General features: G+C 39.8%; 2 protein-coding genes and 1 long non-coding RNA gene across 5 annotated transcripts in view; all 3 read left to right on the top strand.

Moving 5' to 3' along the window:
• The window catches only part of LOC134078725 (E3 ubiquitin-protein ligase TRIM35-like), a 28,603-nt gene extending 13,202 nt beyond the window's left edge, over positions 1-15,401 (top strand). The window contains exons 4-6 of the mRNA XM_062534850.1: positions 5,261-5,283; positions 5,360-5,478; positions 14,468-15,401. Of these exons, the coding sequence (XP_062390834.1) occupies positions 5,261-5,283; positions 5,360-5,478; positions 14,468-14,997 (672 nt within the window). The 3' untranslated portion in view covers positions 14,998-15,401. The remainder of the gene's footprint in view (positions 1-5,260; positions 5,284-5,359; positions 5,479-14,467) is intronic.
• On the top strand, positions 7,359-10,753 carry LOC134078728 (uncharacterized). The gene is made up of 5 exons (XR_009938856.1): positions 7,359-8,664; positions 8,779-8,874; positions 9,735-9,808; positions 9,932-10,067; positions 10,340-10,753. It is a non-coding gene; the product is annotated as an uncharacterized LOC134078728 (long non-coding RNA).
• A 3,565-nt stretch (positions 15,402-18,966) lies between the features above and the next one.
• Positions 18,967-26,112, top strand: LOC134078726 (nuclear factor 7, brain-like). 3 transcript variants are annotated; one of them, XM_062534853.1, is made up of 8 exons: positions 18,967-19,319; positions 20,241-20,342; positions 20,578-20,673; positions 20,762-20,992; positions 22,696-22,718; positions 22,803-22,921; positions 24,792-25,751; positions 26,027-26,112. In XM_062534853.1, the coding sequence occupies exons 3-7, from the start codon at positions 20,614-20,616 to the stop codon at positions 25,322-25,324; spliced, it is 966 nt and encodes a 321-aa protein (XP_062390837.1). In that variant the 5' UTR covers positions 18,967-19,319; positions 20,241-20,342; positions 20,578-20,613; the 3' UTR covers positions 25,325-25,751; positions 26,027-26,112. The 3 variants fall into 3 exon arrangements, with proteins under 3 accessions (XP_062390837.1, XP_062390835.1, XP_062390836.1); XM_062534851.1 differs by lacking the exon at positions 20,241-20,342; XM_062534852.1 differs by lacking the exon at positions 18,967-19,319 and having other exon boundaries at positions 20,287-20,352.
• Positions 26,113-27,405: the final 1,293 nt, after the last annotated feature.

The following is a 27,405-nucleotide window of genomic DNA, read 5'->3' as shown; positions in this document are numbered from 1 at the left end:
ATATGATTATTTGTTATTTCATTTCTTATAAATTATTAGTCTAATTATTCTACGTGACAGAACAGCTCTATATCTGTTAGGGATGTCACACATGAAACAATGCTGCAGAAACGCGAAAAAAATTACTTTAATATGAGTAGGCTATCGTATGAGTTCCTGTTGATGATGACGTAGCCTCGTGCATGATGGAAATAATTTGAAGGAATCTAGTAGCAGTCTTGTAAATAGTGACCCAGAGTCTTTGCAAAATCCTAATCTGAGACTGGCCTGTGACTTGAAACTCGATGAATTGTCTTTAGATGTGAGAGGGTCTGTGACTGTAGTCTTTCAAAAATCTTTTCCAAATCTTTGCAAAGTCTGTCAATGTAAGGTAGGCTTAACCTGTCAACAAAGTAAAAGGCATCTTCCACTCCACTCTCTGCTCTCTGCTGGACATCCAGAAACATGGCATGTTTTATCAGAGGTTCTTTCATGGGGAGTTTCTGGATGGCATATTCCACAGCCCTTTCCAGAAACGCCACTGCTGCCTGCTGGAACCTCTGGACTTGCTGCGGTGATATGTCTCCTGCTTCAAGGAGCCTGTTGAGTGTAGCTCGAGTAGTGAAGCCAATCACTAACTTTTCTCCTACAAGAGACATAAATCAACAACTTCAGATGTCATTAACAATGCTGTATGCACCAACATGGCATTATGAGACGGGAATAAGACTGTGTTGAGTCACTTTAGTCACCATCAAACACCACAAATGGCTAACTTGAAAGCACCCCTTTAAGTATCTTCATCATATCAGTGATTGATTGAATAGTTTATTAGACACAAATGTATATAGCATAGTCAGTTACACATTTGGGCTAAACAAAAAGTCCTGGTTTACATTGTGGTCCCATGTGTGTGACGAGATGACTAACAAACAGTCGCCATCTAACAGTGTGCTGACTGCTGAGTGAGATCAGTGAGTGGACAGAATAGAATAGAATAGAATATATACTTTTTTGATCCCGTGAGGGAAATTCAGTTCTCTGCATTTAACCCAATTTAACCGAATTAGTGAACACACAGCACACAGTGAACACACAGTGAGATGAATCACACAACCCAGAGCAGTGAGCTGCCTGCCCAACCAGCGGCGCTCGGGGAGCAGTGAGGGGTTAGGTGCCTTGCTCAAGGGCACTTCAGCCGTGGTGGACTGGTCGGGGATCGAACCGGCAACCCTCCGGTTACAAGCCCGATGCGCTAACCAGTACACCACGGCTGCCCCAACTCAGTGCATGTGCATATTCTGATGTAAAACTTAGACAATTACTAATTACCTGGCAGTTGGTTGGATGGCTCCTTAAAGCAGATTTCATGCAGTTCCCGGTGCTGCAATACTGCAGGCTTCAGAAACTTGGAGAGCAGCTTGTGGATGTTCCTTCCTCCTGTATTGACAGGAGCATTATCAACAGACAGACTGACACAGTTTCTCCATGGTATGCAGTTTTTCTGCAAGGCCTCATCCATCTTCGTGTATATCACTTCAGCTGTGCCGCAGTTTTGCCCGCTGGTGGGGCACATATCCAGAAACCTGTGTATAACTTTGCTGAGGTCACTGTCATATACCCGCACAGTGAGCGGATTCATCTTCTCACGTCCTAACAACAGGTGCATGTAAGAATGCGTCAAATTGCGTGACTGTCACGCCCAAAGCGTGAGACTTGGCAGCCCTGGTCCTGCACGAGATGCGGAGTGCAGAAGCTGCCACAAGAAGGGTCACTTGGCTGTTAAATGCATGACAAAGAAAGTCCACAATATTACAGAGGCAGAAATTGAAAGTGATGAAGAGGAATTTGCAATCCTTAGTGAAGTGTCATCCGAGAGCTCCGGTGAGTGGAAAGAATTACTGCAGCTAAATGGGGAAAAGACTGTGTTCAGGTTCAGGTTACTTTATTGGTACCCGTGGGTAAACTAGGTTGCAGTTAGAGAGAGAATTGACATCCTTACAAGACAACACATACAGTAGACATGCACATTGGGGTAAACCAAATGGAACAGACATTGACGAATGACTTGGGTAACCACAAGCACATACACACAAACATATGGACAAACAGTATTGCATTGTTGACTTATAGAGTTGTTTGTACACATGGGCTACAGTACATGACCAGCATAATTTACAGTTATTTTCATGTAAGCTATACATATCAAAAGTGCTTTGTGCAGTTGTGCAAATAAGGTTGACCAAAAGTGCTTTGTGCTTATGTTGTGCAAAACTGCAGTACATGACCAAAGTGCTTTGTGCAATTATTGTGCAAACATGGCTACTGGATGGTACATGACCTAAAGTGCTTTGTGCAGATGTTATGCAAATAGCTTTACACTGTATTTTAAGGAGAGAGTGCTTAAAGGTTACAGATATCCATTTTACAGCTTGTTTAGCAAAATAATTGCAGCTGGAACAAAGCTGTTTTTATATCTTGAGGTCCTACAACCTGGGACTGTTAGCCTCCGTCCAGAGGGAAGGTACTGGAATTCACGATTCAGGGGATGTAGGTCATCATTCAAGATAGCCACAGCTATTCGCTGTAGTTGTTTTCCATATAGAGTTGGGGGGTATAACTGTGGCTCGCCAATTAGTTTACTTGACCATTTGACAATTTGACATAGACGATTTTTAAATGGTGCTGAAACATGCCCAAACCATGCTACAAGTGAAAATGATATTATTGACTCTATAAAAGAACGGTAGAACAGTGACATCATGGTCTTATCCACATTAAATCTTGACAGTTTCCTTAGACAATGCAGACGCTGTTGCCCCTTCTTACATATGGCTTCGCAGTTGTCTTGGAAATTTAGTTTAGAGTCAATAATTGTCCCTAGATATTTGTAGGATTTCACTTGTTCCACAGTTTGACCTTTTATGGTAGTGTCCTCATACCTTGGATTTTTTCCAAAGTCAATATGCATGTCCTTTGTTTTGGATATATTTGTGTTTGTATTGGACACTGGAGCAGCAGTGACGGCAATTCCAAGCAAGGCATTCTCAACAAAACAACATGGAGCGCTGCAGCCCCCAGGTAAAGTGCTATATGGACCAGGAAATCACAAGATGTGAGGGGATGCTTTAAAGGAAAGCTTAGCATTAAAAACAGAGCCACTGAACAATATATTTACGTGATTGAGGGACTGACAAGGCCTTTATTAGGCCTCCCTGCAATTGAGGCTCCTACTCTAATACAGCGTCTCCACACTGTGCAAGTGGAAAAGCAGGACTTTGTTGCGTTGTACCCCACAGTGTTTCATGGCTTAGGGAAATTAAAGGAGCCCCATAGAATCGAATTAGAGCCAGGAGCCGTCCCATATGCTCTGTCTACTCCTCAGCGTGTGCCTTTGCTGATGCCTGACCGAGTGCAAACAGAGCTTAAGCGCATGGAAGACATGGGTGTGATTTTTAAAGTGACACAGGCCACACCATGGTGCGTGGGCGTGGTCATAGTGCCCAAGGCTCAGGACAAGATAAGACTGTGTAGATCTGACACGTCTGAATGAGTGGATGCGCAGAGAGACATATCCTTCCAGCGGTAGACCATACACTGGCTATGCTGGCGGGGGCAAAAGTGTTTACGAAACTTGATGCAACTTCCGAGTTTTGGCAAATCCCCTTGCTGGAAGAGAGCTCACTCCTGACAACATTCATCACGCCGTTTGGGCGCTACGCATTTAAACGTCTTCCATTTCTTCGGCCCCTGAGCATTTCCAACTGTGTATGTCACAAATGCTGGAAGGCTGTGAGGGGGTTGTATGCCATGCAGATGACATCTTAGTGTATGGAGAAGACCACCAGCAGCATGACACGTGACTGCACCAAGTCTTAAGCAGGCTCAGAGAGGAGGGCCTGACCCTGAACGATAAATGTGAGTTTGCCAAGGACAACATCATGTTTTTGGGCCACCATGTCTCAGCTGAGGGCGTAGCTCCAGATCCAGGCAAAATCAAAGTCATTTTGGAGATGCCAGAACCAAAAGATGTGGAAGGTGTGAGGAGATTGATGGGCATGGCAAACTATCTAGGGAAGTTTTTGCCTCACCTCGCTTCATACACACGTCCTCTTAAAGACCTTGAGTGACAAGAATGACTGGTGTTGGGGAGCACCACAGAAAGAGGCATTCGAGAGGCTGAAAACGGAGCTGAGCTCACCTTGTGTATTAGCTCCTTACTCACCGACAGCAGACACATGTATGTCAGCTGATGCCTCATCTTTTGGCCTAGGGGGTGTCCTGACTCAACGCCAGACGGATGGAAGATGGAAGCCCATCGTATATATCTCCAGAGGCTTATCAGGCGCCGAAAAACTAGGTCTCAAGTTTAGGCTAGAGACAGATCATAAGCTTCCACCAAGAGTCCTCAGCTTCCGCTTAAGACTCCTGTTCAAAAGTTCAACTTTGAGATTATACATGTTCCCGATAACCAGCTGATTACAGCGGACACTCTGTCAAGAGCACCAGTTACTTACCCAACCACACAGGAGGATGAAGACAACGAAGAGGATGTCAAAGTGTTTGTAGACGCAGTCAAAAGCCTCCTTAACAAGGTTAAAGGAGATCGAAGACAAGCAAATGGAATCTGAATCTGCCCTCACCTCACCCAGTGTGTTAAAGGAACACTTCACCGTTTTTCATATTACACTATGTTATTCCCTTAATTAAGACGAGTTGATACATACCTCTCACGTTTCAATGCGTGCACTCACTGGCTCTGGCACGCGGCGCAACTTTGATAGCATTTAGCTAGCCCAATGCATTCATTAGGATCCAAACAGAGATGAAGTTAGAAGCGACCAAACACCTCCATGTTTTCCCTATTAAAATACTGTTACAGGAGTAGTCACACGACCAAGTATGGTGAGACAAAATAAAACGTCAAAACGACAAAATAAAATGTATCAACTCGTCTTAGTTAGTAGTTAACGTAGTTTAATATGAAAAAACGGTGACGTGTTCCTTTTAATGAAATTAAATCAGTCAGTGGAATGTCTGTGGGGGATAACGCCAGCAGCTGCAAAAAAGACAAGTCTGAACATTGCCTAATAATTACTCAATGTACCTTTAAACTATAAGAACTCCATTTAGCACATTTAAAGGAAAATTGTGGCCATATTCAACCTAGGCGGTGCCACTGTCTGGTGCCAATATGGACAGGAATCCCAATTACAATACACTAGTACACACATGCCTGCCTAATGTTGTACTGTATCTTTGTGTCTTCTTTGTTTTACAGAACTACAGGAGCACAGTGGAAAGGTGAGTATCTCCTGTCTCTTTATTCTTTGGGCCTGAACTGAAACTCAGCAGCACTGACTCCTGAATGTTATTCCAGAGTCCAGTGCACACATTCGGATCCAGAGAGGGTTTCAGGAGGTCTAATCGATGTGGCAAAGCACCTGGGCAACCTGAAGTTCAGAGTCTGGGAGAAGATGCAGGACATTGTTCAGTATTGTGAGTTCAGATGTACACACTGACACAACATCTTCATCTTTAAAAATTAGCTTCTCTTTTTGCTGCTGATCTTCAAAGTTGCCTGAAGTTGCATATTGGGCCAAAGCCCACACTGTAAAAAATGGCTGTGAAATTCACAGTTATTTACAGGAAATTTCACAGTAGCACTACTGTATATGCTTTTTACAGTAGAATGTTGTAAAATATACAGTAACACCCCTACAATTACAGTAGTCTAAGTGTTACCGTAGATATTACAGTAGTCAAAGCACTACTGTAAAACAAACACAGTATAGCCACTATAGTACTGTAAATAGTAAAGTAAACTACTGTATTTTTTCTTTTCAACAATTGGCCAGTAAGTTACTGTAAATACTACTGAAATCACAGTATTTAATTGGTTTTCATTTTACAGTGAATGCATATAATACTGTAAATGGAAATGCGGTACCTTTACTGTAAAAAGTATTCACAGTAACTTATTGGCAACAATTTGGCAGTAAGTTACTGTAAAACTACTGAAATCACAGTATTTAATTGGTTTTCATTTCACAGTGAATACATAAAATACTGTACATGGAAATGCGGTACCTCTACTGTAAACTACAATTACAGTAGATAAGTGTTACCGTAGAAATTACAGTAGTCAAAGCACTACTGTAAACAAATCACAATATAGCCATAGGCTACTGTAAATAGTTAAGTAAACTACTGTGTTTTCCCTTTTTTAATCTTATCCCAAGCAGCAAAACACGTTATTTGAACCAAAACAAACGTTTTATTTAGGTTGTATTTTGGTTTCAAATAAAACAGACGTGCATAGTACGTTATTTAAACGTGCTTGATGGCACCAGTACAAATAACCCTATTAAAAACGTCCATTGCACGTTGTAATCTGGTGCCAAAAGACACGTGCAAAACCCAACGCATCTAGCACCGATTCCAACGTCAACAGAAGATGCAATATCGGTTTCAATTTACACCAACTATTACAAACTAAAAAACAACGTAAATTGCACGTTCAAAATGGGTGTAAATCACAACGGTTTATAACAAACGTATCTGACACTTACTTTCAACAATGAATGAAGGTGCTGGTTAACACCAAATACTAACGAGGGGGAAAACGTGTGGAAAACGTGTCAGACACGTCTGAAAACTTCAATGACATTTCGTGTCAGGCTATTGAGATTTGCTTCCCAGCATGCATTGTAATTCAGTTGCTTAGTTTATTGGCTGTATTATTAGTTTGAAACAACGTGGTAGGGACATTTTAGCTTAGGCTAGCCTACTCAGTTGATGTTGTTATCTACGGATAAGACCACTGATGTAATTGTTTATTAGGAAAAAAATACACCGTAGACATGAAAGTATTATACCTAAACCGGTTTAAATATCCAGCTGACAGTTATAGATATTGTCCGAATGTGGTCGTTGAACTTCAAGACGTATGGAACGGTGAGTTAGCACAACGTAATCAATACATTCTAATGTCGAATCTGCTATCATGAATACGTGCGGTTGGTTGTTTCTCTCCCAAGGTTACCAAGGTAACTATATCGTGGAATAGACAGTTCACAGCAAAGATTCTAGAGTGGTCAAATGGCATTGCGGTGTGGAAAACGAACAGATATGCACGTTCATTGAATGTTTTTTTCACAACCATTGTGTTTAACACCCTTTTTCAACGTGCCCAAAACGTACATGGACACTTAATATGAACTATTCTGGAACGTGTTAAAAGCGTAATCGGGAACCTACACATTTACCAAAAATGAACGCAATTCTGAACCAATTCTGAACGTGTCTGAAACCAACAGAGCACTGGAAAAAAACGTGTACAACACGTCTGTTTGCTGCTTGGGATCTTTCTTTTAACTCATAATGACATACCAGAGACGGTTGAGAAAGTCAATTTGATGTCAAGAATTAAGGCTTTGATCACACTATTGAGCGAGCATAACACATTTCAGCCTAATCATTTTCCACAATTGTTTGGTTTTTAACGGCTGCTTATCGCCTCTTGATAAGCGCATGCGCACACGCAGTAATTCCCATCCCCCACCCCTGACTTTTCAACTCAAGCCAGAGTGACTTCACTTCACAACCATCAACCGTCACTTTTCAGTCATGAATCTGACTGCAATCTTCAACTCTGTACAAACATCATATTCAAGGTAAGAATTACAGTACTTTTGTATGCCAATTGAAAACGGGAATTTATTAGAAATGTATTGTTTTCACAATGAAATGTTAACCAAAGCCATTATTGTCCTGTTAGAATCATAGCATAGCACATATCGATAGCTAGAACTAGCAACCTAGCTGCTAACGTCGTTAGCGTTAGCGATGTTAGCTGTTAATGTTAACTTTTCCAGTAACTAACTTAACCATCATGTGGGATTTTTCGAATGATAGTCAATATCATATCTAGCAATAATTCAGTCTGATATGTCGTTATGAATGTAGAGTTTTAGTTTGAATGAAATATCAGATGCAAGTAGCTTAGCTTAAAGTGGCTGTTACCATGCAGGCTGAAGTTAGCTACAGACAGACACAGGTGAAAGTTGTTAACGTTAGCAGTTAGTTAGTAACATTACTTTGCGAACTTCATGGGGCATGGGTAGTTAACATTAAACTTCATACATGTAGTGCTGATGCATAATATGTAGTGTTGCTATAACTGGAAAGAGGACCAGTAAAACAAATTAATGAAGTAGGCTGATGTGTAAGTTATCTCACCCCTAATTTAGGAACTGTAGTTTTGCATAGTCATGCTCATAGATCCGTCATATAGTGGATGTGAAAGGGGAGCATTTGGGGAATTTCAATTACCAGAAATATCATGCCGATAAGTAAAGGGATCTTTAGTTTGTGAAGGGTAGTGTTTGGCTAAATGGTATTCATGTTATAGCCTTTATTTGCCCAATGTTTGGTGACTTACATTGAGGCATGTGTTTATTTAAGATGCATGTGAGTGTAGTAGTGCTTCAGTGATGGTCTTTTCATGTTCTGTGTGTTTTGCAATGTATTAATTAATGTAAGCCTCTTTCTGTTCCCTCTGTTTGTAGGTGGTGTGAGGACTGCTGCCCTGAGAACGCTGTGTCAGAGACACTTAGGCTGTGTGCATTTTGGAATGTTCCAGATGTGTGTCACTTCCATAAGGAAGAAGTTCCAAGCCCGCAAGTGAGTTCACTCACCAGATAGAGACACACGCATATAGCATTGTGTGTGCATGTATTTGTGTCTGTAACTGTTTAGTTTATCCCCTCCTTTCATGTGTCTGTTATGACTTCGTAGTGGGCTCAACTGTCAACAACTGTCCAGGGCGAAGTCGGTCTACTCTGATGGCACTACCCTGATGATGTTAGCCATGGCTGCTGCCCTCAACATGGTGTGAGTGTTTGTGTTTTGAATGCTTTTTTTTGGGGGGGGGGGGGGCTATGGGGTATGTTATTGAGCATGCTCTAATTTGTTTGTCATGTGTGCTGTGTAATACATTAATCCAGAAAGTAAACATGATTATTGTAGTTACTAAAACAGTCTTAAAGGAATAGTTCGGTATTTTACACTTTGAGCGCGTTTTCTGTATTGCCTAGCATGAAAACGAGTGTTAGACACCGACATTTCGACTGTTTGTGGAATTTGTCAGCTTTAGAATGGAGCTCTGTATGGCTCGCTTTGTGCATGGTATATTCTGTCCTTAAAACACCCCTAAACGTCCGTTTTTAAAAATGTGCAGCTCACCGAGTGGTTACTGGTCTTCAACGATCTTCTATAGCAAGTTTCGCAGTGAAACTCAAATTCTGTTGTGTTATATTAGGCACACACGGTTGAAAAAGTACCTCTGGGATTTCGAAAATCCCTGATAACAGATGACAGAAGCTGTATTTTGCTGCTAAACTTGCTATAGAAGATCGTTGAAGACCAGTAACCACTCAGTGAGCTGGACATTTTTTAAAACGAACGTTTAGGGGTGTTTTAAGGACAGAATAGACCATGCACAAAGCGAGCAATGATAAAGCCATACAGAGCTCCATTCTATAGCTGACAAATTCCACAAATGGGCTCAATCGTCGAGATTTCGGTGTCGTTGACTCGTTTTCATGGTAGGCAATACAGAAAACGGGCTTAAAGTGTAAAATATCGAAATATTCCTTTAAATTTTGCAATTTAGCGATGTTTACCATTGTTGTAACAAATTCAATTTGTTGTACAGCATGCATCATTTTGTTCAATCTTATTTTTATTGACAGAGCCCTCATAAATAAACTGATATCAAGAAGTAACATAGATGGTGACAAGGGTGGCAAGGGTGCCTCATGGCAAGGTAATTATCATTTCTATTTCTACATCTGATTGCCTTGCTTATTTTTTAAAGCTATGATTTGTTTTGTATGGCAATTGCTGTTGATTAACAAATTATATGGCAATTGCTGTTTATTCTTTTTAGGAGCCATCCAGAAGTCCCAGCCTGGAGCCAGAGGCTGCTATTACAAGTCAGATGGGAGATGGCCTACAGTATGTTAGGCATCAGAAAAGTGGTGTACGCATGAAGGCAGAGTTGCCGCAGGCAACGATGAGATTAGGTATGATATCACAGACATACTTCTGTTCAGAAGTGTAGGGTCACTTCGAAATGTCCCTTTTAAAAAATAAAAAAAAAACACTGGACATATCAAAGTGAACTCCCAAACTTTGCTATGGTGGTGTATTGTACACATCTGCATTACTTCTATCTATTGCACCTGACTAGTGTGGGTTTGCTTTTATTTGTCACACAACCAGAGTAGTTTGCATTAATTACTGTATATTCATGAACGGGGTCAATTGTAATGTATGCTTTCTTTCTCTTTTTCAGACACTTGACATTTACTGCGAAAGGTACCATTAGAGCACTTCTCCCTACCCTGCAGGATACCTATACCAGAAGAGTACAACAACGGCCCAAAAGTATTTCAAAAGACATTTCACGCTCTGACCACGGACTGTTTAAACCACTGAGGTCAAGCAGACATCTCTGTTCCCACGTGGCAGACTGAGGGAACACCCACAAAACAGACTGGGGATGAGTTTCTTTACTCTGCATCCTGTACACACACAACTCCTTATACTACATTACATAGACTTGCCATACTGCACTTACACACACTGCGCTTTTAACCCCCTTATCTGTGTCAAATCATGTGTTCAAACCATGTCTACTGTTGTCTGTCAACATCCACTTCAGTCATACATTTGAAATGTCTTAAATAAATAACAAAAGTTAAAATTGTTTTATTGTCTGCAGTTAACTGAAATATTTTGGAATATGAGTTATTCTATTAATGATGGCTAATGTAAGTTCAATTGAATTCACAGTATTTAACTGACCCAGCTTCTACAGGGAAACAACCAATACTGTAAATACAACTAAAAAAAAAAATCTTAATTTAAAATCAGTTGTTTTTCATTTTACAGCGAATATATGAAATACTGTAAATGGAAATGCGGGACCTTTACTGTAAAAAGTATTCACAGTAACTTACTGGCAACAATTGGCCAGTAAGTTACTGTAAATGGAAATACAGTGCCTTTACTGTAAAATGTATTCACAGTAACTTACTGGCAACAATTGGCCAGTAAGTTACTGTAAATGGAAATACAGCACCTTTACTGTAAAAGGTATTCACAGTAACTTACTGGCAACAATTGGCCAGTAAGTTACTGTAAATGGAAATACAGTGCCTTTACTGTAAAAAGTTTTCACAGTAACTTACTGGCAACAATTGGCCAGTAAGTTACTGTAAATACAACTGAAATCACAGTATGTAATTGTTTTTCATTTTACAGTGAATATATAAATACTGTAAATGGAAATACAGTACCTTTACTGTAAAAGGTATTCACAGTAACTTACTGGCCAATTGTTGCCAGTAAGTTACTGTAAATTTCACAGTAAATTTTTTACAGTGCAGCTCCCAAATAGATTTGCTGCCGCTCGGGGCGTCTAGATTTCTAGGCTAATTATGCCCAGCTTTGGCCACTTACAGATACTTTGGAGGAAGAATCATGTGATATATATAACCTCCAATTCATTACAGTTCACAGCCATGGTATTGACATCTAACTAGCTTAATCGTCATGATAGGAGAGTATTATTCTAAATTTAGTACATCTAATCTAAACTAAGTACAAAAAGACATTTTACAGAGGCTCTGACATTTCGCAGAGCCATAGAAAGAGTTCCGAAAACTGTGTTTAGACAAAGATTGTTAAGGCGGAGCAAGATACTTCGTCGTAATTTATGTCTATAGACCTACAGTTAGTCTACAAATAGGATCCAAAGTTGCCATCTTTGCCCATATAAGGAGTTCCGGGTGTTAATTGAATCTAACTGCCTATGGCAAGTTGCATTGTAAGTCAGCTCTGGGGTAGCAAGGATCAAAGTGTGCCGTCCTCACCTACCGAAGGTCACAGTATCCACTTGAAGGCAGAGGACAAAACTTTATAGCGCAAAACGTCTGCATTTCCAATGTCTTCATCCCAATGAGAGTTTAACAGTGCGATAATTCAAAATCCCCATGTTATTTTCCCATAGAAAAAATCTCAAGATACCGGATTTCCTTATTTGGGCAAAGCAGTATAAAGCAGTATAATATTTGAAATTGTTTGCCAATCACAAATGACTGGTTAAGCTAAATTGATGCGGGCTCTTGAGACCAACCATACTATAAACATTTTGTCATCCTCGGTGCCACGGTTCAGGTGGTTATTTGGAAAAAATTGTAGTTTGCATTGTATTGTTGGGGGTTTCGGGGGGGGGGGGGGGGGGGGGGGTCTAGGAAGTCTAGGATCGCTACTGATGTGAGTGATCACACAATATTCAATATTACTGATGGCATCAAGGTGGTGGGCCCCCCCCCCAATCACATAATATTTAAAAAATCGCAAAAGTGTCAAAATTGAGATTCTTCACTTGGTGTCGAAAACATATTTTTGGTATTGTGACAACAAGAGTTGGGGATGTGTCCTCAACAAAGCTGAGACAAAACCTACGCCCTTGACTACAATGACATCAACAGTAAATTGTTGGGTGTGTTTGAATTCCCGTCCTTGTAGCATCCCTTTCTACATTCCACAGTGGGGAGAAGCTCACCTTGACTAAATAACTTATTAGCTGCATACTTGAGGTTGAAGATATTTAGACAAATGAAGTTTCTCACATACTGGATCTTTAAGGTACACAACCTTATGATTCCCTTGTTCAGTTCTGCACTGGATTTGAATTAGGAACCTCGGGCACGAATATTGTAAAAAGCACACATATTATTTTGGCTTACAGTATTATGACCACCGCACAGCGAACCGACAGTCATAGGGGTCAAAGTTTTTTTTAATTATAATTCAGTGTGAACACTACTATTTAAGAAACGATTTTCAAAGGTTAAAGGTCAAAGGTAAAAATGACACTATAAATATATCGAGCTAAGACTTTTGAAGTTTGAACCTTGAAAACAACGGTGTTGGCTCCATCTAAGTGAAAAGAACATTTAAAAATGTTATGTAGTTTTACTACATTTTGGAAAAAAGTCAGACTAAATGGGTCACTTAGTGAGTGTCTCTTTCAAATGCAAATTAAGCTGAATGGGCTTTTTGAATGGGCCTGCTGCAGGTGAGAGGACTGAAATCCTAGGATTTTCTTTTATTGATTTTACAAAGAGCCATTGGTACATTCTCTTTTGAAAACTAGTTGACTAAAGGTTTCTAATGGTGTCACTTATATGTTTCTAGGGCAGCACTAGCAAAGATTGAGATGTGTGTTTGGAACAGTTTTTCAAATCCCCAGGGGGGGATTTAGACTCCAGAGGGTTAATTGTTGAACATTCAGAGAACGTCCTCAGAGGAGCTAGAATGAATGTTTTTTGATACGTCTTTTCTGGACGTTGTATAGATGTCATATCATTTTGGATATTACCTCAATGTCCAAGATAATGTATTATAATCAAAGATACGGGACACACATTTTGGCAATCAATCTACAGATTTCCTCGCCAGCAGGCCAAGAACTCTAGATTAATCAGTGTGGCTGAGACATAGGCTACTCCACAAGCCTTTGGGTACATTGAAGTGACTGACATTTAATTATTAGATAAAACATAAGTCCAACCAATATTTATATATGTATATATATTTATAGCTCACTCTCTATATCTGTTATGGTTACCCTGCAAACTCGTCTCTCCAGTCAAACTACTGATTTTTGGTATTGTGACAACAAGAGTTGGGGATGTGTCCTCAACAAAGCTGAGACAAAACCTACGCCCTTGACTACAATAACATCAACAGTAAATTGTTGGGTGTGTTTGAATTCCCGTCCTTAGCATCCCTTTCTACATTCCACAGTGGGGAGAAGCTCACCTTGACTAAATAACTTATTAGCTGCATACTTGAGGTTGAAGATATTTAGACAAATGAAGTTTCTCACATACTGGATCTTCAAGGTACACAACCTTATGATTCCCTTGTTCAGTTCTGCACTGGATTTGAATTAGGAACCTCGGGCACGAATATTGTAAAAAGTACACATTATTTTGGCTTATTATGACCACCGCACAGCGAACCGACAGTCATAGGGGTCAACGTTTTTTTTAATTATAATTCAGTGTAAACACTACTATTTACCCTGCACACTCGTCTCTCCAGTCAAACTACTGATTTTTGTGTGGCCAATCTTAATTCAGGTGTTACAGAACTTTCAGGGTCACAAATAAAAAAACGACAATTTAATTTGTTTGTTTGTTCTTAAATTAATGTAGAATGGAGCAAAGCCTCCTGGGAATGCGAAATGCATTTATCTAATGAACCGAACCAATTACCCCCACATTCACACTCACAAGTGAACATACTCACACAAAGACACATAAAACACACACACACACACACACACACACACAATTACCCCCAACACACACACTCACAAGTGAAAACTTGTTGTTTTCATCTATAGGTCCTGTGACCCTGGACCCCAACACTGCAAACCCAGGACTACTCTTGTCTGAGGATCTGACATGTTTGACTGCTACTGGTGAGATGCAACAGCTTCCTGATAATCCAGAGAGATTCGATCTCCTCAGTGTCCTGGGCTCTGAGGGCTTTAACTCAGGGACTCACTGCTGGGATGTGGAGGTTGGAGGCAGTGATAACTGGGCCCTGGGTGTGATGGCAGAGTCTGGCCAGAGGAAGGGAGACCTGTCAGACAGCAGTGGAGTCTGGCGTGTGAGATGCATTAAAGGAAAATATGTGGCATTCTCTCCATCTCAGCCAGATACTCTTATCAGATTAAACCCGAAACCCCAGAGGATCAGAGTGCAGCTGGACTGGGACAGAGGAAAGCTCTCGTTTTTTGACCCATATAATAACACTCACATACACACTATCACACATATTTTTACTGAAAGAATCTTCCCATACTTTTTCACTCTCTCTTCTCTGAGGATATTATCGTGGGTGCAGTGTCCCATGAAGTGTGTCCTTTGATGACATACATGTCAGTGTCTTTCATCTGAATTTGTGGAGTTTATGATATTGTAATGAAGGTTTAAGCTGCCCCCCACCCCCTTGAGCAATCTTCAACAATACTTGTGATGGCATATCACATTTATTTTGATTGTCATATAGTTGTTGTCAAAGTTTTTATTTTTTTATTTTTTTTTAAATTCTTTTTTCCCGTCATTTTTCGTCAACGATTCCCGGGACACCGCAACACCGGAGCGCATGAAACTTGGTGGGCATGTAGCCCCAAGAGACTTCTATGGAAAATGTTCGTCCCCGGGGGTCACTCCACCCCCGCGCTGCCCCCGCCCGAAGCCCAAAAATGACAGTTTTTCCTATATAACTACCTGAACCGTGGCACCGAGGATGACAAAATGTTTATGGTATGTTGTTCTCTAGAGCTTGCATCAACTTAGCTTATAACCAGTCATTTGTGATTTGCACCCCTATGGTAAAAATGGAAAATGCAATGTAATATTGCTTTAATTGCCCCTATCTTCAGATGAGGTGGTATGAACTGCACCAAATTTCATGTGTATGATTAACCTGACACCCTCTGGGAGTATGCCAAGTTTTGTGGAATTTCATCCATGGGGGGCTATAAAATAAATGGATTTATGTGTACATTCAGGACTGTATACCCATCGGCCAGTAGATGGTGGTATTAACCCTCTGGAGTCTAAATCCCCCCCTGGGGATTTCAAAAACTGTTCCAAACATCTCAATCTCTGCTAGTTTTTGTCCTAGAAACATATAAGTGACACCATTAGAAACCTTTAATCAACTAGTTTCCAAATATGTTTTAAAAGAGAATGGTTGCTCTGGGTGCAACAAACATGCAGAAACACACACACACACACACACACACACACACACACACACACACACACACACACACACACACACATAAATACACACACACACACACGCACCACTACATACACACATGTACATAAAACATTACACAAACACATGCACAAACACGCCCACACGCATGCACACATACACCCTTACACACACACACACCTACACACACCTCACACACACACAAACACACACACACACACACAGATGCACAGTGTGCACAGTGCGCACACACACACACACACACACACACACACACACACACATCTTTGAGTACATTTTGTGAGACCACCGGAGCTGAGAAGTGAGTGTGTGTGTGATGTACTATAGCCTGTGTGTGTGGGTGCGTTTCTGTGTGCCCATCTGTGTGTTTGCATGTGTGTATATGTGTGTATGTGCATGTTCTATGTGTGTTCTCTTTCTTTCTCTCTCTCTCTCTCTCTGTGTCTGTGTTATCTGTGTTTTCTGTGTGTGTTCTCTCTTTTTCTCTCTCTCTCTCTAGGTGTGCCTGTGTGTGTGTGTGTGTGTGTGTGTGTGTGTGTGTGTGTGTGTGTGTGTGTGTGTGTGTGTGTGTGTGTGTGTGTGTGTGTGTGTGTGTGCACGCGCGCTTGTGAATGTGTGAGTGTGTGTGTGTGTGAGTGTGTGTGTTATCTGATATTGGAGTGACAGTGACGGCAGAGAACACACTGAAAATATACACAGAGACACATAAAACACACACACAAGCAGACACACACTCACACTAGACAGAGAAGCACTCATACACAAAAGCAAGCGCACACATGCATTGCACAGACTCATTTACATACATAAAAGTTGCAGTACGGATGGAGTAGGCGATGGAAACACAAGCGTGATTGATATTTGCGGAGAGAATGTGCAGGACTGAGCGGCGGCCATATTGTGTATCGCTTTGCGGTACATCTAGTTTACTTTGGAACTTGATCCTGTTTTGTACATCTATGAAATATCAGCAAACTGACACCGGTAATTTCAAATGCAGAGCAGCCAGGTGATGTTGGTATTTACATAGCTAAACCAATTGAAAGGTCTCATATTGACAGAAGCCTTTGTAACCAGCAGCATCCCCGTTTATACATACAGTGAACTAGAAAGACAATGGTTTCAGCTGCCATTTGTTCATGGTTCTCGTCATCCTGCTGAGGGCCTAATTCAGGCCCGGGCCTCCCCTGGACCACATGAAAATACCTGAACTTTAACTATATTTGTCAAAGAATAAATTATAATCTGCTTGTGCTGATACCATTTTAAAAGTCTCCATGCGAGAAATACACTATTGTCAGGTGTAGAACGGTAAAGATAATGCATTCAAAGTTTCTGTGACCTGGGATATTTGATGCCCTCTGATGAGATAGGCCCCTGCTCTCAGATAAAGGCTGGCTTACATTGTACGATTTTGGTCTGTTTTAACAGTCGGCGACTAAATTTCCAAAATCGGGAGAATCGGGAAATCATGGGAGTTGTACTGGAATCGCGGCGCGCTCCCGTCAACTAAATCGTTCAGTGTAAGGTGCCAATCTTAGAGGTTTTCTGTCCGTCGGAGTCAGTCTTTTTTTAGTTTTGCCGTTACGACAATATCAAACATGTTTTATATTATCGGAAGTCTTTTCAGTCATGGCTCATGCAAATAGTGACATTAAAAACCAATAGTGACCTCGCTCAAACACGAAACAGGAAGGGACAAAATAGGCGACAGCTGTAGCTTATATGATTATTTGTTATTTCATTTCTTATAAATGATTAGTCTAATTATTCTACGTGACAGAACAGCTCTATATCTGTTAGGGATGTCACACATGAAACAATGCTGCAGAAACGCGAAAAAATTACTTTGATATGAGTAGGCTATCATATGAGTTCCTGTTGATGATGACGTGTAGCCTAGTGCACGATGGAAATAATTTGAAGGAATCTAGCAGTCTTGTAAATAGTGACCCACAGTCTTTGCAAAATCCTAATCTGAGACTAGCCTGTGACTAGACTATGACTATAAACTCAATGAATTGTCTTTAGATGTGAGAGGGTCTGAGACTGTAGTCTTTCAAAAATCTTTTCCAAATCTTTGCAAAGTCTGTCAATGTAAGGTAGGCTTTAGGTAGAGTCCATGGTGATTCTGGGGGTTTCCAGATTAATGCCAGCTATATGGTTATACTATGTTAAATTGTTTAAGAAATAAGTAAACAAGGATTTTCCCTCTCTTCTATTCTGTCTCTTGTCTTTGACTGCTCACCCTTCTGGAGGAGGCCTTACTCACTCTGGCCTCTCTCTCTCTCTCTCTCTCTCTCTCTCTCTCTCTGTCTCTCTTCTCCCTCATAACTTTTCAGATATAGGTCTAAACTGTCCAGAGATAAACATGGTCCAATGATCAAGACCTACAATGACCAAGATAAGAGCTTAAAAGTAATACAATTGCACTAAAAATAACCAATGGAGAAAAAAAAGCGTACATACCAACTTCCTGAACATTTTTGTAAAAGACCTTACAAATCACAGCTTAATGAAATTGCAGTGTTACAAATAGCATAGGCAACTTATTCATTACTGTACTTGATGGCATCATTGATGGCAATGGTGATACTCGCTGAACCATTTTAAGGAAGTCTTTACACTTTGCTTGTGCTGAATGTTTCATTCAATATTCTCATTCTCTCCTAACCCTAGCGGTCACACATTTTTGGCATAAATGAAAAGTGTAAACTAACGTATAGCTACATACACTGTGGCAAAACTGTTGGTGTATTGAATAGTCTATCAGGAGGATCAGACAAGAGGGTACTGTTAATCCTCTCATGAGCACATGACAATTCACTTGAACTTGCTTGCCATGTACATTTTAAAAAAATCAGAAGCTCATACTCAGAGCAGGAGTAATTAAACTATTAAAGGGAGGAACACTGGCTCATAAATACAAATTCTGAGGCGTCGCTGAAATGCCTGACCAACCACATTCCTTCCTCTACACACAGTAACGATTTCTACCTCCGTTTTGACTCACATACTGTATAGGTTCAGTTTGGTACCTGTGATGTATGTATGTGAATGTGTGTAGTATTTGATGATTGTGGACTAGAAGGAGTAAAACAATTTTGAAAAGAAACACTGCAGCCTAAGAATATTATTGATTTGAGGGTGAGTTTCGGATTTCAAAGATTTTGACTCCGGCACAAATTGGATTATTTATTCAGACCAGTGCATAAGGTAGAATGCCTTCAAACAACAGAGGTGAGAGGTCTCAATTTAAACCTGCTTTTTGGAAGAAACAAGAAAGAAATGGAAGAGGAAAACACTGTAAAGTGCATAGAGAAAAACTCTCACTTTTCTGTCAAGATGACAAGCAGCTTCTGTGTTTGGAGTGTCGAAACTCTAACCAACATAAGTATCACAACTTCAGTCCCATAATGGACAAAGCTGTTGAATGCAAGGTAGGTCAGTTGTAAAACAAACAATTGTCACAACCTAAAAATGTTTTATATACAGTATATAGGTACACACATATATATATATATATATATATATATATATATATATATATACTATACCTTTTTCGAAAGTCTCTGACACTGCAAAATGTATTATTAGTAAAGTAAATTAGTGTATCTAATCGAATCTAACCAAATGTTATATCAAGATCAAACAATCTAGTTGGTATTGTTTTTAGTATAAAGAGACATACCTAGCATATAAAATCATTTGACTTAAATTCATATGTGTTTGACTTATTTTAAGACATCTCATCCTAAAAATAAGCAAATTTCTCTGCCAGTGTGATGAGTAAATTTGTCTTGTTAAGACTTCTTAAAGAGACCCTATGCAACTTTCTGCAGTAGACGATCGCTCCTTGTTTACATCTGGAAGTCTGAGACGAAGAACCACGCTTGCAATTAATATATTTACATATAGCCTATACATGTATAAATATACACGCTAAAGCTGTCGGGGAAGCTCTGCAGAGAAAATGCAAGCATAAAACGAGCGAAAATGAAAAACGAAACCGAAACCAGAGATGAAATCGCCAATCCTGCATAGTTCCTCTTTAAACTGAGTCAAAGTCTTCTTAAATTAAGTTAAAATGAGAACACTAAAGTCTCTTCATACTTAAAATAATACCAAACAGATTTGTTTGTTCTTCGCATTAGATGAATAACATATGGTTAAATTGTATTTTTTGCAGTGCACAAAGATCTCTGTGCACACGATGTTTAGAACATTTTAATAATACTATACTACTTGCGACCATTGTTAGCCAAAACAAGGCTACAGAGCACACACCAGTCCATTAGATAATAATGCGCTCTGTTTGCAAACTGTCATAAAAAATGAGGATTTTTTTTTTTTTTTGGCAGTTTGGAAAGGGAGTGCATTACTGTCATCTGCTGGACTGAGTTGTATTGGCAAGTGTACCCTGTAGCCTCGTTCTGGCTTACAATGGCTGTCGGGTGAATAAGGTGAATTGAGGTGATGGAAGAATAATTACACAGTTACATTTAAATGTCTGTCAAACACACACACACACACACACACACACACACACACACACACACACTCTCTCTCTCCCTCTCCCTCTCTCTCTCTCTCTCTCTCTTTCTCTCTCTCTCTCTCTCTCTCTCTCTCTCTCTCTCTCTCTCTCTCTCTCTAACCCTTCAGCTATTGAAAATAAGTTTCAGTTTATGCTTGTTTCAGGAAAAGCTTTCTGAAAAGATTACACCTTTACAAAAGATGCTGAAGGCTTATGAAGAGGTCAGGCTCAACTGTAAAAACAACACATCACAAATAAAAGTAAGCCTAACTTAGTCTGGTGCTATTTTGAGTTGTACAAGAAGGGACAATGCAGGCTTTTCAAAACAGCTTTGTTCACATTCACCAGAGGCAGGTACAGCACATACAGAAGAAGATTAAGGAGGAGTTTCAGAAACTTCACCAGTATCTACGAGATGAAGAGACAGCCAGGATGGCTGCACTGAAGGAGGAAGAGGAGCAGAAGAGTCAGATGATGAGGGAGAAGATTGAGATGATGAGCAGAGAAATCTCATCTCTTTCAAAAACAATCAATGCCATTGAAGACGGGATGGAGGTTAATGACATTACTTTCCTTGATGTAAGAGCAATTCACTTTTTTATGTCTGGGGCTTTTTGCCTTTCATTGATAGAGGATAGTGAAGAGTGACAGGAAGCAGCTGGGAGAGAGAGATGGGGTGGAATAGGGGGAATTATCCAAGTCAAACTCGGTGGGCACCTGCAACCAAGGCAGTTTTTTATACTGAGCGCGATTAATATGTTTTTTTTTGGTTTCACTTGTTTGGTTTCCTTCAGTTTCAAGTCTATGTATATGACCTAACCGGCCAAGCAAGAAAACAATAGGCAGACCTTGGAAAAGAAAATTACATACTTAACCCTTAGATGCATAGGCTACCAATACCTACACTCTTCCATGAGTGGGGTCAAAAATGACCCCAATTACAATGCATGCGTTTTTTGCTTTAAACTCAAATAAGTCTCATTTTGGTTAAAGATGATGATTTTTTTTTTTTTTTTTTTAAGTATATTTTTTGGCCTTTTTGCCTTTAATGTTATAGTACAGTGAAGAGTAGACAGGAAACAAGTGGGAGAGAGAGATGGGGTGGGATCGGGACATGACCGCAGGCCGGATTCGAACCTGGGTCCCCGTGGGCACTCGGACCCGTACATGGTACGAGCGCTGTAGCCTGCTGCGCCACAGCACCCCCCTAAAGATGATGATTTTTATAATATATTTGTCAAAGAAATTATTATTTCATGTTGGACATATGATGTATCACTTTTTATTAACATTTTATTACAAAACAGCTTTTAGAAAGGCAAAAAAGGTAAACATCCTAAAATGATCTCAACATAGGTGAATAGGGTAAAATGTTTAACTTAGAGATATCTTCATGAAACTTTACCAGTTGAATACTCACATAAATAGGAGAAAAAAACGTATTGCAAGTTTTCTGTATTTATGATTAAATATGCTAATTAGGCCATGTCTAATTAAATATGCGGTAATTTGCATATATGTTTTGATGCGAAGAATCTGACCATTGGAAAAAGCCAGGTTGAAAGTTTTTTTTTTGTAGTGTTAATATATCAAATAAAAAAACATTTACAGAGGTGATTATGAATATCTTCTTTTGTTAGTAAATCAGAAATAGTTGCCAATTGGCTTAAAAAATTAATTTTCGCCCTATTTTTAGGCATAAAAAGTCATACAAATCAGGCCATGAACGCTATATCAACAAATCCCTCTGTAAATATCGCTTGGTGAATTCTGCTTCACAATGATAGGAAGAGTGGACATCGAAGGATCAAAAAGCGATGTCGCTATGAACGCTTGGCCGCCACATTATATGATGATACTTAGATTTATGTTGTTGTGTAAAAATAGCCTTCAGGATGGTGAGACTGCTGACATGAGATGTGATAATCAACAGTAAATGTATACCTTACTGTCACACTTGATAAAAATCAAAAGATCCTAGGGTTAACTTTTGAAATTCCATAGAAAATGCTTGGGGTCATTTTTGACCCCACGTATGCGGATCGGTGGTATTGATACAAAACATGAAATTACTTTAAAAATATAATAATTAGACACAAATCCAAATGGCCTCATGTCAAAGACAACCTATTTGAGGAATACATGGAAGGTTAAATGAAAAAAATGTAAAATTAAGAAGATACTGCAAGAAAACAACCTCTGGGGTCATTTTTGACCCCACTTATGCATCTTAGGGTTAACCTTTAATTGCCTGATCCATCTCCCAATTTGTTGTTTTACAGAATTACAAGAGCATAGTGGAAAGGTGAGTGATCTGCCTCCTGTTTCTATTTCTCTGTGGTTCTGACCCCAAACCCACAGCAGCACTGACTCCTGAATGTTATTCCAGAGCCCAGTGCACACTGCAGGATCCAGAAAGTGTTTCAGGAGCTCTGATTGATGTGGCAAAGCACCTGGGCAACCTGAAGTTCAGAGTCTGGGAGAAGATGCAGGACATTGTTCTATATAGTAAGCCTTGTTGTACACACACACACACACACACACACACACACACACACACACACACACATACACAAGCCTGCCAGTTCAGTAACTATGACATGCTACAGTACATCAGAATGACTTTAAACTTTAAATTTAAGGCTTGTTCTTCTTTTCGACCCAATTCAGTAATTTTGCCATGCGCTCTAGTTCAATTGAACTTAGGAGTATGTTGGATTCTGTTCAGTTTGCCTATGAGTTCAAATAATAGCTGAGTGCAGATACTTGTAGGCTATAATGTGCTAGTCACACACAGGTTTTAGTAAGGCATATTAGTGGAATCGTGCAAGCAGATTCCTTCAGACTGTCAAAATACCTACTGTACCTGCCGTTTGATGTTGCACTGCTTGCTCTTAAAAGGAACAGATACAGATGTCACAGATGTTATTCTCATTGGTTTAAACGGATGTTACGCCCAAAACACACCCGTAACTGATTAAGAAACATAAGAACAACCCTTTTGAACCATCAACCATGTGCCAGGCCACATCACAAAATCATGCTGTTAAATTAGAGAATGGGACTAGACACTCGTATGTCTACGCCTCTGACATTTAAGATCGCTAAAATAGAGACCAACGTCTATGTGTATATTGATAGATGTTCACTTCCCTTCACTTAGTCATTTTTTAATAATCAGAATTTTTACCCTGGCCTTTTCCTAGGAGTGTGACGCTCAAAACTGACATCTCGAATCAGGATCGAGGCTTTGAAGCACAAGTGTTTTGAATCACTGCTTTGAAACGTGGTTCAAAACAACCATGTCATGTGACCACTTCTTCGAAACACTATTTAAAATGCCCATGTCATGACCAAAGCAAAGTGAACCTTTGGTGCCGGCAGCAAGCTATTATGTGTTCGTGCATTTAATTACAGTAACAGTGCAGTCTCTTTTTTAAGCAGTAGCCATGATGATGTGGCTAGTGAGGTGGTTAGTGGTTTTGCATGGTAGCCTGCTGAAATGTGGTCTAAACCCTGTTTGGTTTGTAAGTTATTGTTTCAGATAATATCTGTTATAAGGTCAGCTTCTTACTTAATCATTAATCACACAGTTTCAACTAAACTCTCAGAATGGTCAAAAAGCAAACACATTGCAACATCGAGAATTTTTATAAGAAGAAAGTGATTTACAGAACACTAACGGCAGCAATAAGCTTAACTTTATTGTCACTTGATGTGGTCTCCCATCCAATTGTTGACAAAGAACAGCACTGCTTTTGACAAAGAACATAGTTAAAGCAACACTAAAGCACGTTTCCTCTGTTGCACACACGGTATTTGTTTATTCATCAAGTAACGATGTCCACAGACAAGGTAGAGCATGTTGCATGATTTTATGAATGTGTGATATATTGAGACATCGAAGCAAGTCAAATTTGTAGTTTCTTAGGTCTCAGTTCATCAAACTTCAGGTACGCTACCCGATCTGGTAAAGTTACATTGTGCTGTTATAGACGATAGAGGGCCGCAAAGTGAAGGCAGAAGTGCCGTTCACCATGTTACGAGTTGATGAACTGCTGAAATAATTTTGGAAACATTATGTTACGGTCCAAAAACCTCTTTAGTGTTGCTTTAACACAGCAAGCCACAGACTTTAGCAGGCTGCATCTCGGATACAAAGCATTTTGTTTCACCCTAAATAGCTCTGAGGTGTCGGAATTATTTTGAAGCCTCAGAACAATCCGGCCCAATTGCTTCCACCTTGCTGAACTTTTTCTTTTTTTGCCTATTTATTGCTAGTCCTGCATCCGACTCATCATCATCATCCTCATCTTCCTCTGCGCCTCCACTGAATGAAAGAAATAATTCCAATGCGTGTGCTCTTCCCCTCTTCTAGCTCCTGTGATTCTGGATCCAAACACTGCAAACCCAAATCTCATCTTGTCTGAGGATCTGACCAGTGTTATAAATACTGAAAACTGTGAGAAACTTCCTGATAACCCAGAGAGATTTGATACGTTGTCCAGTGTCCTGGGCTCTGAGGGCTTTAACTCAGGGACACACTGCTGGGATGTGGAGGTTGGGGACAGTACATACTGGCGAGTGGGTGTGATTACAGAGTCTGCTCAGAGGAAAGGCTGGATTGCGCTCAGCCCAGGAGGCTGGGGTGTTTATCGTTTTAATAGTACATATGCAGCATTCTCTGCATCCAAATCACGGAATCACCTGACAGTGAAGCCGAACCCCCAGAAGGTCAGAGTGCAACTGGACTGGGACAGAGGAAAACTCTCATTCTCTGACCCTGATAATAACACCCACATACACACTTTCACACACGCTTTCACTGAAACTGTCTTTCCCTACTTCATGACCGAGTCCACTGTGTCATCTCTGAGAATTCTGCCAATGACGCCTGCAGTAACAGTATGATCTCTCATATAGAGTTCAGACAAACAATATGAGGAGACATACTGTATAGCTAGAAATCAGATGTGGAATACCTGTGCACTCACAGCTACATTAATTGAAGAATAGCAAAGTATAATTTGCAATTAAAGTACATTTATTGTTTGACTTTGATTCAGTCTCTTAATCTGTCAGAACATCTCACAATATCAATTCAATGAAAAAAAAGTTTTTGTTGCAGCATGCAGTCTACAGTAGGTAGGTAACCAAGACAACCATGTTTAAATTTGTTCCTCAGGTTGGTCTGATGTTTCTTCCATTGAATCCGATTTCCGGATCACACAAAAAACAACAGGAACCAATCTTAATAATCAGAACAAAAACAACAGGAGTCCCCCAGCTTTCTGCTTGGACCCCTAAAGACAGAAATAGCTTGGCTTTGTCCCACAAAGTGAGTAAAATGTGCACAAATGGTTACCTAAAACAGCAGTAGCTCTATCCAATCAGAAGCCATTATAACTATCAGAGCCCCTCCTTCCTTCTTTGCTTGAATGAGGAAGTGAACTTATGAGTCATTTTGCTGCTCATGTTGTTTTGAAGTTGTAGTTGTTATGTTATTAAGTGCACAGTTTAGAGTGAGAATTATATTTAAAACGGTCAACACTTTTCAGACAAGTGAAAGCAGATGATGTTAAATAGTCATAGCTGTAACTGCAACCATTACAGATATGGCTTCCAAGTCCTTTTCTGAGGATGATTTCTCCTGTCCTGTGTGCTGTGAAGTATTCAATGATCCAGTAATTCTGAACTGCACTCACAGCATCTGTGAAGCATGCCTGAAGACTTTCTGGGCAACCAAAGGATCCAGGGAATGTCATAAGTCATAAACTAAGTTATGAATAAATAAGTTAATAATAATAAGCTTGAATTCACAAACAACAAAACAAATTAAATGAATGACTAAACTGATGACTGTGCAGCATTGTTGTAATCTGATGATGAAAGTGTATCATCACCTGAAGTGTATGTTACCTTCCTTGACTGCATGTCATCTCTGTATGTTTTTATCTCATTAATTGCATTCTTTTTTTCATAATCATTGTATTTAATAAATATATAACATGTTTCTAATTGCTTAAGCACAATTTTGAAAACAGGTCCCATTTTGTTCATAATAACACATCTCTGGCTTTGCTATGTGATCCTGCCGGCTACGCCAGTGAGAGTTAGCTCTATCTTATATCTATATATTTAATTACATAAATAAATATTACTTTTACAATGTTACTTTAAAAAAAATTGCTTAAGCACAATTTTGAAATCAGGTCCCATTTTGTTCACTCACTAATGACAAACTAGAAAAGCACTCAGAGAGCGCAGCCTGTATTGTTCTTCCTAGGTTGTCATACATTTGAACCTAAACTATTCAGATTGCCACCACGTGGCCATATCATACCAAAACACCACTAAGCGAAACACATAAACGCCTCCCAAATCCCAACGGTGATATGGATCACTCCCAACATTTAATCGTTTCTTCCTTAGGTCATTTCTAACTTTCCCTAAAAATGACATCGATCCATTACTTTTTGAGTTATCTTGCTAACAAACAGACAGACAGACAGACAAACAAACACACAGACAAACAAACCCCGATGAAAACATAACCTCCTTGGCAGAGGTAATAACATCACTACACCCAATTAGCATTCCTCATTTGACAAAGCAGGTTAGGATATAGTGTTTGGTAGATTTTTTACTATTATTATTTCAGAAATATTGTTCAACTAGGAGTAAAGGAACCTGACAAAGGGCAGACATTCTAATGATAATTTGGATAAATATATGTGAAAATTACATTTGGATTTGGGTTGTAACTCTTTGTTATGTCCATGAGAATACCGCATCTTACTTTAAAAAATGGTTTATTCAGCATGTTAATTGTGTTCAAGCTATTTGTTTTAGCCTGGGTAAACCAGATAAACCTGCAAACAGTTTTGAATTTGCTTTGCATATAGATCCGGTAACTTTCCCATTCACCCTCATTACTGATCAACTGTTCATTAGGCATGGCATACAGCAGGCTTTATATGATGATTAGGGTT

This window comes from Sardina pilchardus, chromosome 4, assembly GCF_963854185.1.
Source record: "Sardina pilchardus chromosome 4, fSarPil1.1, whole genome shotgun sequence".
In the NCBI taxonomy this organism is placed as follows: Eukaryota; Metazoa; Chordata; class Actinopteri; order Clupeiformes; family Clupeidae; genus Sardina; species Sardina pilchardus.
Note: the sequence above shows the minus strand (reverse complement) of the source record. Positions and strands in the feature narration are given on the sequence as shown.